This window comes from Nipponia nippon, unplaced genomic scaffold (genome assembly GCF_047370975.1).
Source record: "Nipponia nippon isolate SJK-2023a ecotype South Korea unplaced genomic scaffold, ASM4737097v1 scaffold_6, whole genome shotgun sequence".
Lineage (NCBI taxonomy): Eukaryota > Metazoa > Chordata > Aves > Pelecaniformes > Threskiornithidae > Nipponia > Nipponia nippon.
This window is the reverse complement of record NW_028262380.1, coordinates 29427048-29443072: the sequence shown is the minus strand read 5'-3', so window position 1 is coordinate 29443072 and position 16025 is coordinate 29427048. Positions and strand designations below refer to the sequence as shown.

Sequence of the window (16025 nt, the reverse complement as noted above, 5' to 3'; positions counted from 1 at the left end):
TATATTTCTGGTTACCACAAACCTACTGGGCACAATAAAGGAAACTGACTGTAGGATTATTGCCTTCTGTATACCTCCTGTTCTAATGCTTTGGGATTTTGATGTCTATGGACTTCAACCCCATATACAACACAAGATCTAAAACTGCATACTTTGCTATTTACTGTAAATATTTCAATGCTAAAGTATTTACAGATTAATTTTAACCACTGGCGAACATTTTCAGTGTGATACTGCAGTTCTCCTAGTTGCCAGGTGTATGATTTGTATAGTTACTTAAATGACTATTTTGTTCAGAAATTTTCACTTTAACATAATAGAAAATGGAACTTCAATGGGGGAAGTGGGAACCAAAGAAAATTTGGTCACTTCTGGTAAAACCAGTTCCTTCATTGCTGAAAGCATTTTATGCCAAACAGAACTGTATTTTAACAAAGAACAAATTCAATTGCAAAACATTAAACTGAAAGCTAGAGATCCAAACTTTATGATATGTAAATCTAGATTAGATTAAGTTGCAGCTCACCTAGCTGCTAGAAACTAAACTCTCTTCAAGGCATGACAGTATTGAAACTATGCATATATATTATAAACTGACAAGAATAGGCCTGGCAAATGTATGGCAATACACTTAAACGGTTCTAAAAAAAAAAAAAAAAGCCAGAAATTAAGCTATTCAAAGAACATTGTGTGACATTGCTGTTACTGAAAAAGGGCTCCAATTAGTGCAGTAATAATTAGGCTACTGATAGTAGTGGATAAAAAAAAAGGACTCAAACTCTATTCTACTGTGCCAGACAATTTAGCATTAATTTGTTTACTAAAAATCCTTTTATTCAGTATAAGATTTTTTTTTTTTGACATTACAAGAAGCCAAGAGACTACAGTTGCATGAAATGCCGCTTTCAGCGGCAAAGCCTGCTTCAGCTCCTCCTCCCACCCCACTTTGCTCTTGGTCACTACCTCCTCAGTTGTTCAGTACAAGCAGTGGTGAGACTGCACTACCATCCAGCCTACTAAAGTGGACTTAGGTTAAAAACATCTATAGTATTTAACTGATTGCATCAGTGAATTTGTTTTTAGTAGCGCCCAAAAAAACATATCATGTAACCAAACGGATGGCAGAATGCAGCACAGATGCAGAAGCAGCAGAAATTAAAGTTGACTTTGCAGCAGATTCCTTAAATTGCACCTCATGTAAGAGATCCTCTCTGGTGTCTAAACCAGTTAATATTAGTAGTGTTTTAATTAGAGTGAAGAGATAGATAGAGATAGATAGAGGATGGAAAGTTTATATTCTAGCTTTCACTGCAAGACTTAAATGACATGCACTAATTTCAGCAATTAGTGAATTCAATGAATTCTAGCAAATATTCTTGAGGTACCTCCAGCTTACTTTGAGAGTGTCAGAAGGGAAATCTCCATTTTATTACAAAGCTCAGTTAACAAAACCAGTAATTACAAGCCAGTTGTATTCTGGTTGACTCTGATGAGACAACTCCTTTGACAGCAAGTTCTTCTGGCATGCACACAGGAACCTCAAACCATCTCTTCCAACTGAATCTTTGTTCTCATGCCAAAAAAATTTACTTTTTCATTTCTTGCCAAAAATTACAGTAAAAAAACCTAAAATGTAAGTCTGCACAAGTTTTATTTTGTATTTATTACACAGACAAGTATTTTAAAATATTAACCACAAATTAGAAAACAATTGTACTACTGTAAAATCTTCAAAACAGGTTCTTTGTACATATCCATAATGATACAAAAATATTTGATCACATATAGATTTCTTTAGATGAAAGAAAGCATACTTTTGTTACATATAAAAAGTATGCTCTGATACATGATGAAAATTTATATGGTACAGTAGTTTTCATCCTAGCTAATGTGAACTCTACCTTTCTCAGCACTGTATTTTTCCCCAGAAAAAAAAAACTCTACTCAAACCATTTTTCTGGCCTAGAATTCCTAAAGTTTTTCCAATAGGGATTTCTGTAACTTAGGAAGACATTACTATTTTTACAACTACAGATACAGGCTCTATTAGGACTGTCAGGCAACATTAGTAAGACTGATAACATTTTATCATTAAAATGGCGCTATATTAGATGAAACATTAGCTTACAAAAGATTACACGTTAGCTTTCAAAACACCACAGGGGAGAGTTAATCATCAACATTTTTATTTTAATGTAGATTTTCTTCTATAACATTCAGAAACAGTATGCAGCATCTAATTTATTTTAGTCAACATTTGGTTAAATTGGTCTTGAATCTCTCTCTTGCTCTAGAAAATAGGAATAGAAAAATTTGAGTGCAGGAAACTCATGCTTAGGTGGTTCAGAAGATCTACTGTACAAATCAGGTGCAATTTTTCCAAATGCTAGAGACCTGATATTTATTTTTGTTATGATTAAGTGACAAATTTATTCTATCAGTCCCCACAGTAATTCAAAACAATCGTTAGTGTAGTCTATCACTGAGACCAAAGTCAGCTAAATAACAGTTGGTTTTGAACAAGCTCAATGCTTAACTGAAAAGTCAAACTTGCTGAGCACGAAAAATATGAGTTTTTACACATACAGCCACAGAGTTCTCCTACCAGCTGTAGTGATTATGTATTTGATTTCATATACTTAAATAAAAACGCTGCCTCAGTAAAAACTGCAATATGACCAAAGTTACTCTTTTCTAATTCTGTGTAACTATGTCTTAAGAAAGCATCTCTTCGAGAAATTCTTCTGCCTAGTCTTTCTCTGTTCCTGCAGTTGCTTTCTTGATGTGCTCTACCCCATACGATTTTAGACCACCGTGTAGTGGAAGCCATGGTTTCCAGCCAACATGAAATGCACTCTTGCACTTTTCACCAGGGACTTGAGGCATGGCTAAGAGAAGTCTTTGCACCAGAATATACCTAAGGTTCCCTCTAGTCTGAACATGCTTCCAACACTGAGTAGGACTCATTCTGCAAGTGTAAACCTGAACTAACTAGCGACAAGGCACTGTGCAACCTGTCTTCTCAGTAACTGCCTGCAGTAGCATGGAGCTGAAAGCCGCTCTTCGGTCCTTTGTTATCACGCAATGGAAAAGACTACTTTATAAGAAGGAAGAGGAAAATGTGGAATACAAGAGTGCATTTGAGACTGAGAAACAGCAAAGAGATATTAGATTATAAAGACATAACAACAGGAACCGACAAAGAGAAAATAGTCAAGGCAAAAGAATCATCAACAAGGATTCAGGAGAGAAAGTAACAGTAGTATGAAAAGCCTTATCCAGAGACTGGAACTGAAATTGATAAACTGAACCAGTAACTAGTAATAGGTTAAGAGATGGGTCCATGAGGTACAAGTACTATGTAAAATACAAGTCACAAGATATTCCAGAAGCTGTGGAGTAGGAAACACACACAAGGTTCAAAGCAGCACTACTTGCCTTCTCCAGTGGAGCTTCCTGCTACCCTGTATCTGTAAGGAGGCTGGTTGCTCTAAAGGACAATTTTCTTTTTTGTTAAAAATTCATTTTTCCATGCAATCTGCTCCAACCAGCAGTATTAGTGCCCATCTCTTCTACCACTAATATTTTCCCCTATTAGTACTACAGGTGAATTGTGGTATTCTTGCAAGTATCACTGCCAGAAGCAGATTCTCAGGTCTATGGAAAAAAAGAGGTAAAGTTGCCTAGACACATCATTTGAATGATCAAACTTTCAAGTTTGTCCATTTCATAGGGAAGCTTCCTGCCACTCTGCTTCAACTATGACTGAATTTTTAAAGACACCCTAAGGGTAAAAGAATTTGTGGCACTTCTGGACGATTTTCACTCAGTTCTGAAAAGAAGTTAAACCATGAACAGAATTGTGCATGCTTAACCTAACTGCTATCCAGTCCTAAATACTCAGTAGCATTCAAACTCCCCAACTTGTATCATCATTCATAAATTTGGGTCCTTTTCATTGTTTAGAATTTCAGTCTTTGCCTGTAGCAAGCTATGTATCATGTTAACTGTTCAGGAAAATTGTTAATAGACATTCGTCAAGGCAGCATACACAAAGCACAAGAAATAGGCAAAGATCAAAGGTGACTCATACTGAAAGCACTTTCACCATTATGCCCACAATTTTTATAAGAATAAGAAATGGACTTTTCCTGTGATCTAGCAGCAATGTCTTCAAATTTTATTAAGAACGATTTTAGTACAAACCAGAATAAAGACTGAATTGTTTCAGAAAAGAATTCAAGGAGGGAAAAAAGTTACAGTCAAACTCAGCACAAAGTTTATGTATAACCATGTAAAGGAGCTGGTAGTTGGGAACACTCCTGGAACTGGGTGTTCACATATTCTTAGCTCAATTCCAGCCATTCTCCTAATTCCTGAAGATAACAGTTAAAAAAAAAAAAACAACAAAAACCCCAACAAACCAGATAGACCTCACATAGCGCAGACTGCAAAAAGACAGAAATACAGGGAGAGAATAGCTATTAATAGCAAGAAAGTTATGTCTCAGAATAACTTTTATTTTAAAAAATAAAAATAGGCTCTAACAAAGAAACTAAAATAAAGCAAGAAACCAGATGGACAGAGAATTCTAATCAGACCTTCAGCGTTTTACTGCTGGTTTGACATCAAAAAGGCTGGGAATAAAAGGGTGGAGAATGTAGGCTTTCATCCTCACAGGGCCAAATGCTCAGTCCTTCTCCAGTTTTGAATATAACCAACTGATTTGTATGAAGGAAGAATCACGAACTCTGGATTTTTTAATCTGAATGTGACAAGATCTTAAGTTACCAGGGATCATGGGGGGGGGGGAATCAATATTACCTCCCCAAAGTATTCAAGAATTTCAGCCTCTGTTTCCTTAGATGAAATAAAACAGCTCATCTAGCAAAAAACTAAGTTCCATGTTAACATACTGACAAGCACCTAACAATTATGACAGTTTAATACAGTCTTCTACTTTAAAATAAGACAAGAAAACCTCCAAGTTAAGGACTTTGTTTCTTCCTGAAAACTTTACCGAATTGTACTACGCAGGTAGTATAAAGCTCTGAAATCGTGACTCATGGTCTAATGCTTCCTTTCATTTTATTCATACAGTCCAGAAAATAAGTAGAATGAATTACTGTTTGCAAACCATAATGAAAACTTCAGACAGAAGTAACTGCTGGATCTCACCCTCTTCTCTCACAACTATCTATCAGCTAATTCTGACTCTGTTTCATAATAAACATGTACAACCCAGTGGTGTTAGTATGCAGGAACTTACCCGACATTGTCTGTTCCAGCCTGTGGATCAGTGACTTTTTAGCACATTCGATGTCAGGACTTGGGTAATCCAATACCTGTCTGCACCAAACTAACGGACTGACACATTTTTGCACAGGAGTCAGTTTCTTCTTTGGGGACATATATAACCTGAAAAGGAGAGATAAAAAAAAAAATCTATGGAGACAGACAAAATGAGCATAAGATCAGGCATGTAACAAAATACCACATACTATGCTATTTCTATTTTTATACTATATCTACAGTACAATGCCAAAATACAAAGAAAGCACAAGTTCTACCTTTAAATTAATTATTTTGGATACAGTATAATACTGACAACATATGGATACCCAAGGACTTCTGTCAAGAAGTGATGCCTGTATTGCTACACTGGGATATATCAACTGATATGCCAGAAAAAAAAAAAAAGTCTCCAGTTTTCAGTCACATTAGGTATATGGACAATTTCACTATGTCACATAAATGTACAAATCAGATTAATCTTTTCAGATTTAAGTAACATTCCTCTGAAAGAAGGAAATAAAGCACTACGCAATATGCAACTGTTGTTTTCCTAAACACAAAGACGTAACAAGTGATAAGCACCTTAATAGCCAAGGAACAGGGCTAAAGTGCACGGAACACATCTACTATTTCAGTAGCCTTGAACAATAAACATTTTACTTTTACTTATAGTTTGTATCCTAGCACCTGATCCTTTAGTTTTCCTTTGAAGACAGAACAAAGGGACTATCTCTTCCCTAAAGGATATACAGTCAAGCATTAAAAACAAAGAACAAGAGCAAATGCACAGAGTGAAACAATGAGATCATATTGTTCGGCAGGACATGCTGAGGCCTTTGCCCATCGGCATCTCCATTCATTTATTTTAACGTCAGCATTCCATGACTGAAGAAAGAAGTATTCCAGTTTAAACGCTCTAGAAATTTAGCTGAAAATTTCTCCTCCCTCAGAAAACAGATTAAAGGAAAAGTCATAACCGATCACACACACAAAGTTGGGATATTTAAGCCTTATCTTTGGACTAGAACCAAACTTGGAAACGTGCTTCAGCAAAAGATGACAGTGAACTGCAAGATCTACAGCTCTAACTAGAGCTTACGCATATGCAAAAACAGTTAAATGAGTGTTTCTTCTGGGAGTAATGACAGACTTCATACTCCAAGTGAATATGGTTGTACGCCACACGCTGTAACTTCGGAACATTTGACAGCCTTATCAGCCATGCTTCCATACGAAACAGACAGCAAGAATTCTTGTTTCCTTTATGCCAATGACCTCAGGAACACAGAAGTTATTTCCCACAGCTCTATTATGAGATTATTAGCTGATCCTTCCCCTGTAATTCTAGAACTTGAACTCAGTTTGTTTTATAAACAACTTTAAAAGATTTTTTTTTTAATTACTACCCTTAAGGTCACTTCTTACAAAAGCTTTCCAAGAAGCATGCTTATAAAACTACCATGAATATCTCACCCAAAACGCTGATCTAAACATCATGCTCTGAAACACTCTTCACTCATAAACACTGAAATTAGAAAGTTATATTTGCAAACACAGGAGAGAGGATTTTTATTAGCTGCCTGGCTTTCAAACAAAAATGAAGCCATTTTTAACAATGCAAATAGCCACAATCACATACTATAGTCCATGTCGCTTATGCTCTGGCCAGTATCATGCTGGTCATTAAAACTGATTTTGCAGAAATCCTTGCAATCTTCACAGGCACTCTGCCCACAAGAAAAGCTAAGAGCCCATCACATATTTATAACCCTGAAGATCCTTGGAAAGCACAAGAATCACTCAATTTTTACTGCTCTACGTAAACAATTACACAAATCGCTGTACTTTCTGTGATTATCTGCATATAGTTAAAAGTAATGTTTAACATTTACTAGCTCTCTAACACTTCAAATTTACTGTCTTTTTAGCATTTATTTGCCTGTACTCTTTTGTGTCCTAAGGTATGTTTACCCAATACAAAGAAGTGTCAAAGGCAACAAAGCCAACTTCTGTGCTGTACAGGCTAGACTCACTCCTAGCTCCCTGGATAGCTGACATGCCTTGCTGTGTTTGAGAAGTTCCATGCACATTTGAAGTGTTTACAGTAACAGCCAGCATAACAGGCAAGAAATTAAAGTATATGTCCTCTTTGAAAGGCACACAAAAGCGATATCTTCAACAAACCTACAAGACTACTCTAATCAAAATGGCACCTGGTATTTTAAGCTCCAACACATTCTTTTCTGCAATTTCCAATTGCTGCATTTGTTTCACAAGTAGTTTATTTACTGAAGCAATCCAGGCTCACACAGCTCCCACTTTTCCACCTCCCTTTCTAATCAAGCACATATTACAGATTCTCCTACCTCTTTTTCCAGTCAACTGTTTTTCCTTTAACAGTCTTTGTTTCACACCCTACATTTCAAGAAAAGACAGAGCTTTAGAATATACATATTTCATGCAACTCCACTGCCTCATGAGAAACACATGTGCATCAATGCAGTAACACAATGGCTCTTTCAGGACCGTTTCTTGCACATCATGCAATTACAAAGTCTCATAAGCAGTTATCTTAGTTTCCCATCTGACAAAGAACAGCCAATCTCAAATTTTGAAACTGACTTAATTCTACCTGCTTTGCCTGATTTGGATTAAAAAAAAATAAGACCAAGGGCAAGGCTAAGAGTCAGAATGATGCTTCTACTACTTCTTCCCTTCCCAACAGCAGGAAGGGCAAAAGAACAGAAAGAAAACTGTGAAGCATGTATAAATAACTTCATACAGCTAAGTGATCTTCTTTGTCAAGCTACTGTTTGACCCAAAAGAATCAGGTCCTCCTTAGCTGAAGAGCTTTCCAGAGGAGATTCATTCCCACTTGTACCTGTTAATGCATTCTACAGCAATGTAACAACACTGATTGGCAGCACAGCAACTTCAAGATCGAAGATTACCAGTATGACTTCACACATCTGTAAACACTACCAAATCACTTTCTGAAAGCAGGAAGCTGAAAAGGACTGAGGAAGCTGACAGCTTACAGTTACCACCCCTACTACAAATGTTAACGCACCAGAAACCTACACTCCAATTTCTCCACAAGAGACTAAAGACTCCACAATTCAGTGACACAAGGTCAAGTAAAAGAAAACGGGATATAAAAAGAAGCCCAGGAGCTTCAATCTATTTTGAAACAGCATTATGAAGCCCAGACACTATGATTCTGCTGTACACAGTAATATTCCCTTCCTTCAGCTGTCACTAGTCAACTACGCCACAGCAGCACAAACCTGAAGTTTACAGCAGCCAGGGGCTCCACTGATTTGTTCCAGGAAGACACGGCACAAAAAGGGCAGAGCTTTTGCAGAAAGCCTACTGTCGCTACAAGCTCATGTGATAATGTCAGCCAAATTGGGCAAGCTGTGGCACATTGCACTGGGACACAGCTGAGTCGGAAACGGCTTTGAAGCAAGAGGACACGATATTGAGGTAGGAATGGAAAATCTGCATAGGGATTACCTCACCTGAGGAACACCTCCCAGTGCATTAAAATACAAGCGGCTAGTTGCCACAGGCATGAAACCAGCAGCCAAGATTCTAATCAGGAAGAAAAAGAGGAGTCTTTTTGTATCAAAACCCTTCTACTGCTCAGTAGAAGAGTGAAGGAAAAACATGCACATGAACATGAAGTCACAGATCTGAATTAGAAAGATGGCGGCAAGTGGAAGGAACTTGAGTTAGAGCTCGTTTATTTTAGCTACATTAAACTTTAAGCAAAAACTGGCAGGTACAGTAAGAGGCAATGAAACAAGAAAGCAGGCAAAACATATTGCAGGCAAAAGCAGGATCAAGAAAGCAACCTGAAGAGAAGATGTGAAGAAAAAAATAGAAATCTAAGGACAGATCAGTAAGAAATTCCCCTAAAATACAGGAGGGAAATTCCACAACAAAAAGCTACTAAAAATAAATAAATCAGGAGACAATAATACTGGACAGTCTTGGAAATAAACAATTTAGAACACAACAGTGTCAATCTAAACTCTTTTAGATCAATACAAAACTTTCAGGATGTCCTATTTGAAGCAATTTAAATAAGTTAAATTTTAAGATGGATTTTGAATAAACAGCTACAAGTAAAGACCTGAAGAGAATCTCTGGTTGTAAAGAAAAAATATGCAAAAACTAAGTGACATCCCTGCACATATCTGGCCCACAGATTTCCTCTTACCTCCTCCCCCATCCCTGCAAAGTTCCTATCCTCCAGTTGTAACTGACCAAGACACATTGCTTAGCCTGTAATTACTAATTTATTGCTGTACTTAACCAAATGCTTCTAGTTCCAAGAGATGCATGAGTTACTGCAAAACTCCAGGTCTCTCAAAATAAGGATATGAATACTACAAGAATCCTTTGACAATCTTATTAAACCTTCATATTAAAGCTACACATCTCAACTACACAATGTGATTTTCAAGTAGGATTGGGAGGATTCAGAGAGGTTGCGAAGTGCAACTGGGAACACAACTACCTTCCTGTCACCAACAATTAAAGATAGTTAGCTGTGCTCTGGCTAGTTGCTGGGAATTATAGCCACTCTTCATTTCCTCATCTCAAAAGAACATGTTGCTGCCTGAAACGGATGTTGCAGAACAGGGACAGGGGCCTTCAAAAGCTTGGAAGACTCCTGGAACACCATCATGTGGTTTCCCCAGAACTGTCACACAAACTCTGTACAACTGTCCACTGTTTGAGCAGCTTTTCAGAAGGAATTTGTTAGAGCCTATATGCTCTAACGTGGTATTGTTGATACTTAAATGAAATAGAGGAAAGTTGAGAAGTTCTGTGTCCTGTTAAATGTGTTCCAAAATAAGTCTACTTAATTACTAGGGTTGAGAGCTCTACCAACACCCACAAAAAGCACAAGTGTGAATCATGCCCAAGCAAGACATGATTATGAGGTAAATTTCAGGAATACCATTAAGACAATACAGGAAATTTGTATCAAAGCTTTCATAATATCAAAATATCAAGCATGTTTAAAAGCCATAAATATCACACAAGAAGTTACAAACGGAAAAAAGGGCTTCCTACAGCCCTCAAACACCCGTTTCGCGACAAACATATCTCAAAGACATTAGTCAAATGGAATATTATTTGATGTTACACCAGTTGTTTCATTTGACAAACTGGTAACTTCTTTAATCCTTAGCTCTCTCCCATGCTCTTTTCAAATTATCTTCCTAGTGTGAGAAGCCATTATCTGGATTTGGTTAAAAAAAAAAAAAAAAACAAACAACAACAACTCTAAATCAGATTGACATTTAATCTGTCACAGAATGAAAAGCATCAATTTCTCTTTTACTTAGGTCACAGGGCAAGAACTGATCAGAACCTGTCCAGTTTCCAAGAGGCCAAACCACATTAATACAATGCCATTTTAGCAGCTGAAGAAAAAATGTTGCAATGTAATTCCAGCAATGGGAGTTCATTCAGGTGCAGCTCTATCCTAAAACACTCACCCTACACTTTACTAGCTCACTATGGCAAACTTTATGGTTCCAAAACAAAGTTAGTGCTCAAAGGACATTAAGGATTATGAGCTGAAAGACAATCATTACGGGTGACAATAATGTTTTCATCCTCTGTATCTCAAAACAGCCACGTAGCCAACTAACTGGAATGGATGGCTACAACAGAAACATAGACTATTACAAACAGGTGCCAATTTAATAGAAATAGCTGCTGAATAAGAACGTGTATAATAGTAAAAGTACTTGCTTTCCATTTTAACTAAACAGGACACCAAACTAATACAAGGTCTTCAAAAACACTAAAAAGATTACTTTGAACTATTAATATTAACATAAACAACCAACCAGTAATTTCACTTTAAACACACAGTAACTGCCTTTTGTTTGTAAATTAAATCAGTCAGCTGCTAGCTATTTCAGCCCTACTTCAGATTGCAGTGACATGAAAACATTGGTAAGTGCTAGGCTAGCTTTTATAGCACTAGCATTTAAAGAGGACGCAACTGTTCTGAAGTTTGCTGAGCAATTATATACACAAAACCGATACACAGCAAGCTCTATACTCTTTTATGCACATACCGCACATAAATTTTCAAGAAAAAGCATCGTATGTTTTCCTCACGTTTAAAAGAAAGCTCCTCAGAAAGTTTAGGGTGACTGTGCAACAAGTTACCGCAAAACAAGTTACAGTGGATTCACAGCACGTTAACTAATCCACAGTAATTGCCCACGTGTGCACACTTATCCTGCAATAAACTCGGGACAGCTCACTTTTTAAAACAAGCATAGCAAGCCACCTTGCGTACTGTTACCAAGTTGTCCTGAACGTGCTACACATCCACACCCAATCTTACCCAGCAAGTCAGGCAAGGAGCTGTATACCTCGTCCTGCCTCTCTGTAGGTTTCTCCACTCTGGTCCCCCTTCCTGCCCTTTTGTCTTTTTAATTAATTAATAAAAAAAAAAGACCTGTTCAGATTGAAATTTGAAAAAAAAGTAAATTTGATCCAATCTGGTTCAAGAACAGCTAAATAGGAACACCCACAGAACAGATTATCAAAGTCACTGGTAACTTCTTGAGTAAGTAATTAGCAGGCATAAAGCAAAGTCTCCATGGGACTAGGTACAGCTCAGTACTGTGTGGATGTGCATACGTGCCTATTTGCAACCTTCAGCATCCCATTAGGAAGAAAGTTTCAGCATATTAAACAGGATTCAGAAGCATATGGCCAAGAAACTCAATCTAAATTCACTGAAATATTTTTAGTAATTTACCATATGATTTGAAGATTGTCTCATGTGCTAAACTGTTTAAAACTTAAAACATATCTGGATTTAACTAATCACTGCAAAAAAAAACCAAACAAGCAAAAATAAAAACGGTCCCAAAGTTCACTAATACTGTAATGCTGTTTTAATAGCTAATGCTGCTACTAAAGCAGCAGTATCAAAATTCTTTTCACTTGTTAGTAATTTAGGCTAGTGCTACCTTCTCCTTTCATTTTTCACTTTACACTTCCGTCCCGTGTAGACTTATCAAATGCAGATTTAAAAAATAACACATCGCATTCCAGTATCAATTTCAGTCACAAAATCAACCGTTCCATCTTAAATTCATAGTCAAACTTCACAGGCATTGAGCATTAAATATAAATCAATGTAATTTTAGTAGTGAAGAAAACTATTTCGTCTGCCATTACAAGGCTGCAGACAATTTCATAATGGGGTATATGAATACATGGACTGAAAAAATGCCTGTATTACACAAAGCAGAGAGAAGAACAGAGATAACCAGCACCCTATCAACTATTATCTCCCACAGCAAGGTCCTTCTGAAATCAAAAGTAAAGACAAATCTAAGCTTCTCTATGTAGACAATCAAAATAGGTAAGATGAATCAATTCTTTATGCACAAACTGTGATTTAAATTTAGTTTGTTTCCATATGAAGTTTCCTCAGCTGGTAAGTGGTCTTTGATTTCTACAGTAGTGTAATCCCACAGTTTCAACAGGATTGTGAGTTAAGCAGCAGTGATCCAAATCCATTTGAACCTGAAAGAGTTCACATGAGGTTTAAATTTCATCAAGTACATTCACCCTTTCAGTTGATTCAATTACTTTTTGAGTGACCTTGCATAACCGAGGCCTTAAGAGTGGGATCTTTATGAAACAGTTTAAGAGAAATCCACCTACTCACATCATCCCTCCTATTGTCACAGGCTTGTCCCTTTCTAATTGCTCCACTAGCCCTCTGAAAATTTCCAACTTCACTTAGAGCAACCACCTCCATTCATCAAATGCACAAATACAAAGTCAGCCTACCTTCACAAGAAAAAAAATGGGTTTAGAGTATTTAGTCCCTCAACAGTTGAATTAAATGGTGTTCAGAAATTCCAGGAGTTTGATTTCCATTTTTATAGAGCAATTTGGAAAAAGAAAATCATCAATCTAGCTAAACCATATTTATCATTAAGTGTATATTAAACTATAGCATGAAAAGACAAAGTTTTTTAATTGCATAGCCATATTTCTTGATAGGTACAACAATTTTAAATGTTAACAACTGATCTTTTCTAGGTGTATGCTTTTGTGTCTCAGTCATTGTCCCATGTCTGAGATTGAAAATTAGCATTACAGTTGCTAAAATATTAGGAAAGGAATGAAGATATGTAATAGACTGCATTTAAGTTTTGTTGTCTTTTGAGGACTAGAACTTGCATAGAAACATGACTGAAGCCACAATAACAGGCAGTGTAAGTAATGTGCCAAACACCTGACACCAGCAAGAGCAGCGCTCAGTGAACTATGCCGCCTGCCCATGAGTGTCCAGAACCGCATACACAAAAACACACAGCATTTATGCCGTCACTGTCACCGTATGCTCTGTTGTGACATTAACTTTCACTGAACAGATGCATTATGCTGCCCATGATTTAGGATTAATATATAAAATAACAACATCTATTGTCACTAGAATTCATGACACTCAAATTTGGCCACTCCAAACTTACTGTGCAAATTTAGTATATTCTATTTCCCTCACGTGCTATAAACTAGTAGATTACAAGGCATAAGCTGAGAAATAAGAGTAGCTGCCTTGCACAGACTCATCATCTGGAAGATGATACCTTGTGTTAATTTAGTAAGCTCATGTTGGATGAGAATAAACTTATGCTCTCATACTTCTCCAGTGGTCAGGCTGGATGTCAGACAAATGACTTCTCCGAGGAAGTGCACACATTGTCTCCTCCCTGAGCAACTAAAATATTGCTCATGCATGGAATCATTCCAGTGTTTTTAAAGGTGTTTCTAACTCTGAAAGACATTTTTGTTTGTTTCTTTTAAAATTGTCCACGTGTTCATTCCAGAAAGAGACCTTTGTAGACGAATGTACAACCAGTTCTGACCCAAGTCAGACTGCTTTTGTTACACTTTTCCTCGCTGTACACGCTTCCCTTGTGTTTCTCTGTTGACAGTGCTCCTCCCCACTATTTCTCCTGCAGCTCTAATGCTGATCCTCAACGAGTGTCATAGGAAACTTCAAAAAGACAGCTGGAGAACAGCATGATGTTAAGAGAGAGCACACCTTCTTGATTCTCAGTGGAAGCTCATCCAAGTGTAATAAAGACAAGGTGAACAGTGACCTGCAGGTGTTTCTGCTGGAGGAGCAGGCTAAGCAGTCCATTTAAAGAGAGAGGAACTGCCTAAGGTAAATAAACCATGGCCCCACATGGTTAGCAATAAATAAAAACACCTAAGGACAACGCATTTATGAGATGGAGTATATTACATCTGCTGCCTTCACAGCTGAAAGAAATCAAGGCTTAAAACATGTTTGATGCACATTTGAGGAAGTGTAACAGTACCTGTGGGCTAATTCTGCACTACCTCAGGAATTGTCCACAAGTTTCTCAACACGTCCACACCTTCTGAACTTGTGAAAACACTGGCAACCGATTTTGTGGCAGAACGGGAGCCTGCTCTGGTCTCCAAGTGACCGGACGAACGCTCTCGCCGCGGCCGAACAAAAGCAGAGCTGTAGGCCTCCGGGGAGGTGCGAGGCGATGTGCAGGAACCAAAACACCCCTCCCCTGCAGGCTTCAGTACGTCTTGGAGAGCTAATCCCTTCATCCAGCCCCAGAGGGCGAGGCCGCCGCCCTACACAAAGCCCCGACACCAGGCACACGTCTGGAAACGGCCCCTTCCTCCCGGGGACGGCGGGGTAGGGGAGGACGGTGCCTTCCCCGCCTCCCGCCGGCGGAGCGGGGCGCCCCCCCCATCCCATCCCACCCCATCCCATCCCCACCGCGGCCGCCTCCTCACCAGCCGGTCTCGTCCTCCTCGCAGCCGGCCAACCGCTCCAGCTCCTCCGGCCTGAGCAGCGCCGCGTCGTCCAGGAGGCCGTTGCCCTCCTCGCCGGCCGCGCCGCCGCCGGGCTCCTCGTGGGGCGGCCGCCGGGCGGCGGCCCTGGGGCTGAGGCAGCGGCCGTCGGGCGGCGAGGCGGCGGCGGGGGGCGACGGGGAGGGCCCGCCGCCCAGCAGGCGCTTGGGGCTGGCGGGGGCGGCGGGCAGGGCGCCGTGGCGGCTGCGGAGCTGCTCGTTCTGCTTCTCCAGCTTCTTCACCAGCTCCTGCAGCTTCCGCACCTCCGCGTCCGCGTTCACGCCCGAGCCGACGTCCTCCATGGCGCCCGCCGGCAGAGGGGCGGCTGCGTGGGGAAGGGCGGCCGTGCCGCCCCGTCTACATGGCCGGGCGGCCCGCGGCGGGGGAGGGCTGTGCCGCGGCGGGGCGGGGCGGGCCGGGTCGCCGCCGCCTCCTCAGCGGCGCCGGCGGGTGGCGGGGGGGGCGGAGGACGCGCATCCGGCCGCCGCCGCCATCTTACCACCTCCTCCGGCCCGGCCCACCGCCCTGACGTCATGTGCGTATCCCGGAAGCGTCACCGCTCGCTTCTCCCTGTGCCGGGGTGCGCTGACGTTGCTCGGGGTGGCATCCCCCGCGGCGGTTGGGGCGGCCGCCACCCGCCTTTTCGCGGCGCTGTCAGGGGAGGCTCTGCCTCACCGCCGCCTGACGCCGTGTGAGGGGCTCCTCCGGCAGCCTCGCTCCTGAGGGAGCAGCCTGGCGTGGCCTGGGCTCCCGTCCCGTCCCGTCCCGTCCCTTGGGGGCCGCAGGTCCCACCCGGGAGCTGTGCGGGAAGCCCCGGGATACCT

General features: G+C 40.2%; 1 protein-coding gene across 3 annotated transcripts in view; it reads right to left on the bottom strand.

The window, feature by feature from the left end:
• Nucleotides 1–15710, bottom strand: part of SLAIN2 (SLAIN family member 2) — a 38274-nt gene extending 22564 nt beyond the window's left edge. For all 3 annotated transcript variants that reach the window (XR_015699537.1, XM_087735823.1, XM_087735824.1), the window contains exons 1-2: nt 15145–15710; nt 5270–5418 (exon numbers count right to left, since the gene is read on the bottom strand). Coding sequence is in view for 2 of the 3 variants with exons in the window: in XM_087735823.1 (XP_087591949.1) it covers nt 5270–5418; nt 15145–15503 (508 nt within the window). In the remaining variant the exon portion in view is untranslated. The remainder of the gene's footprint in view (nt 1–5269; nt 5419–15144) is intronic.
• Nucleotides 15711–16025: the final 315 nt, after the last annotated feature.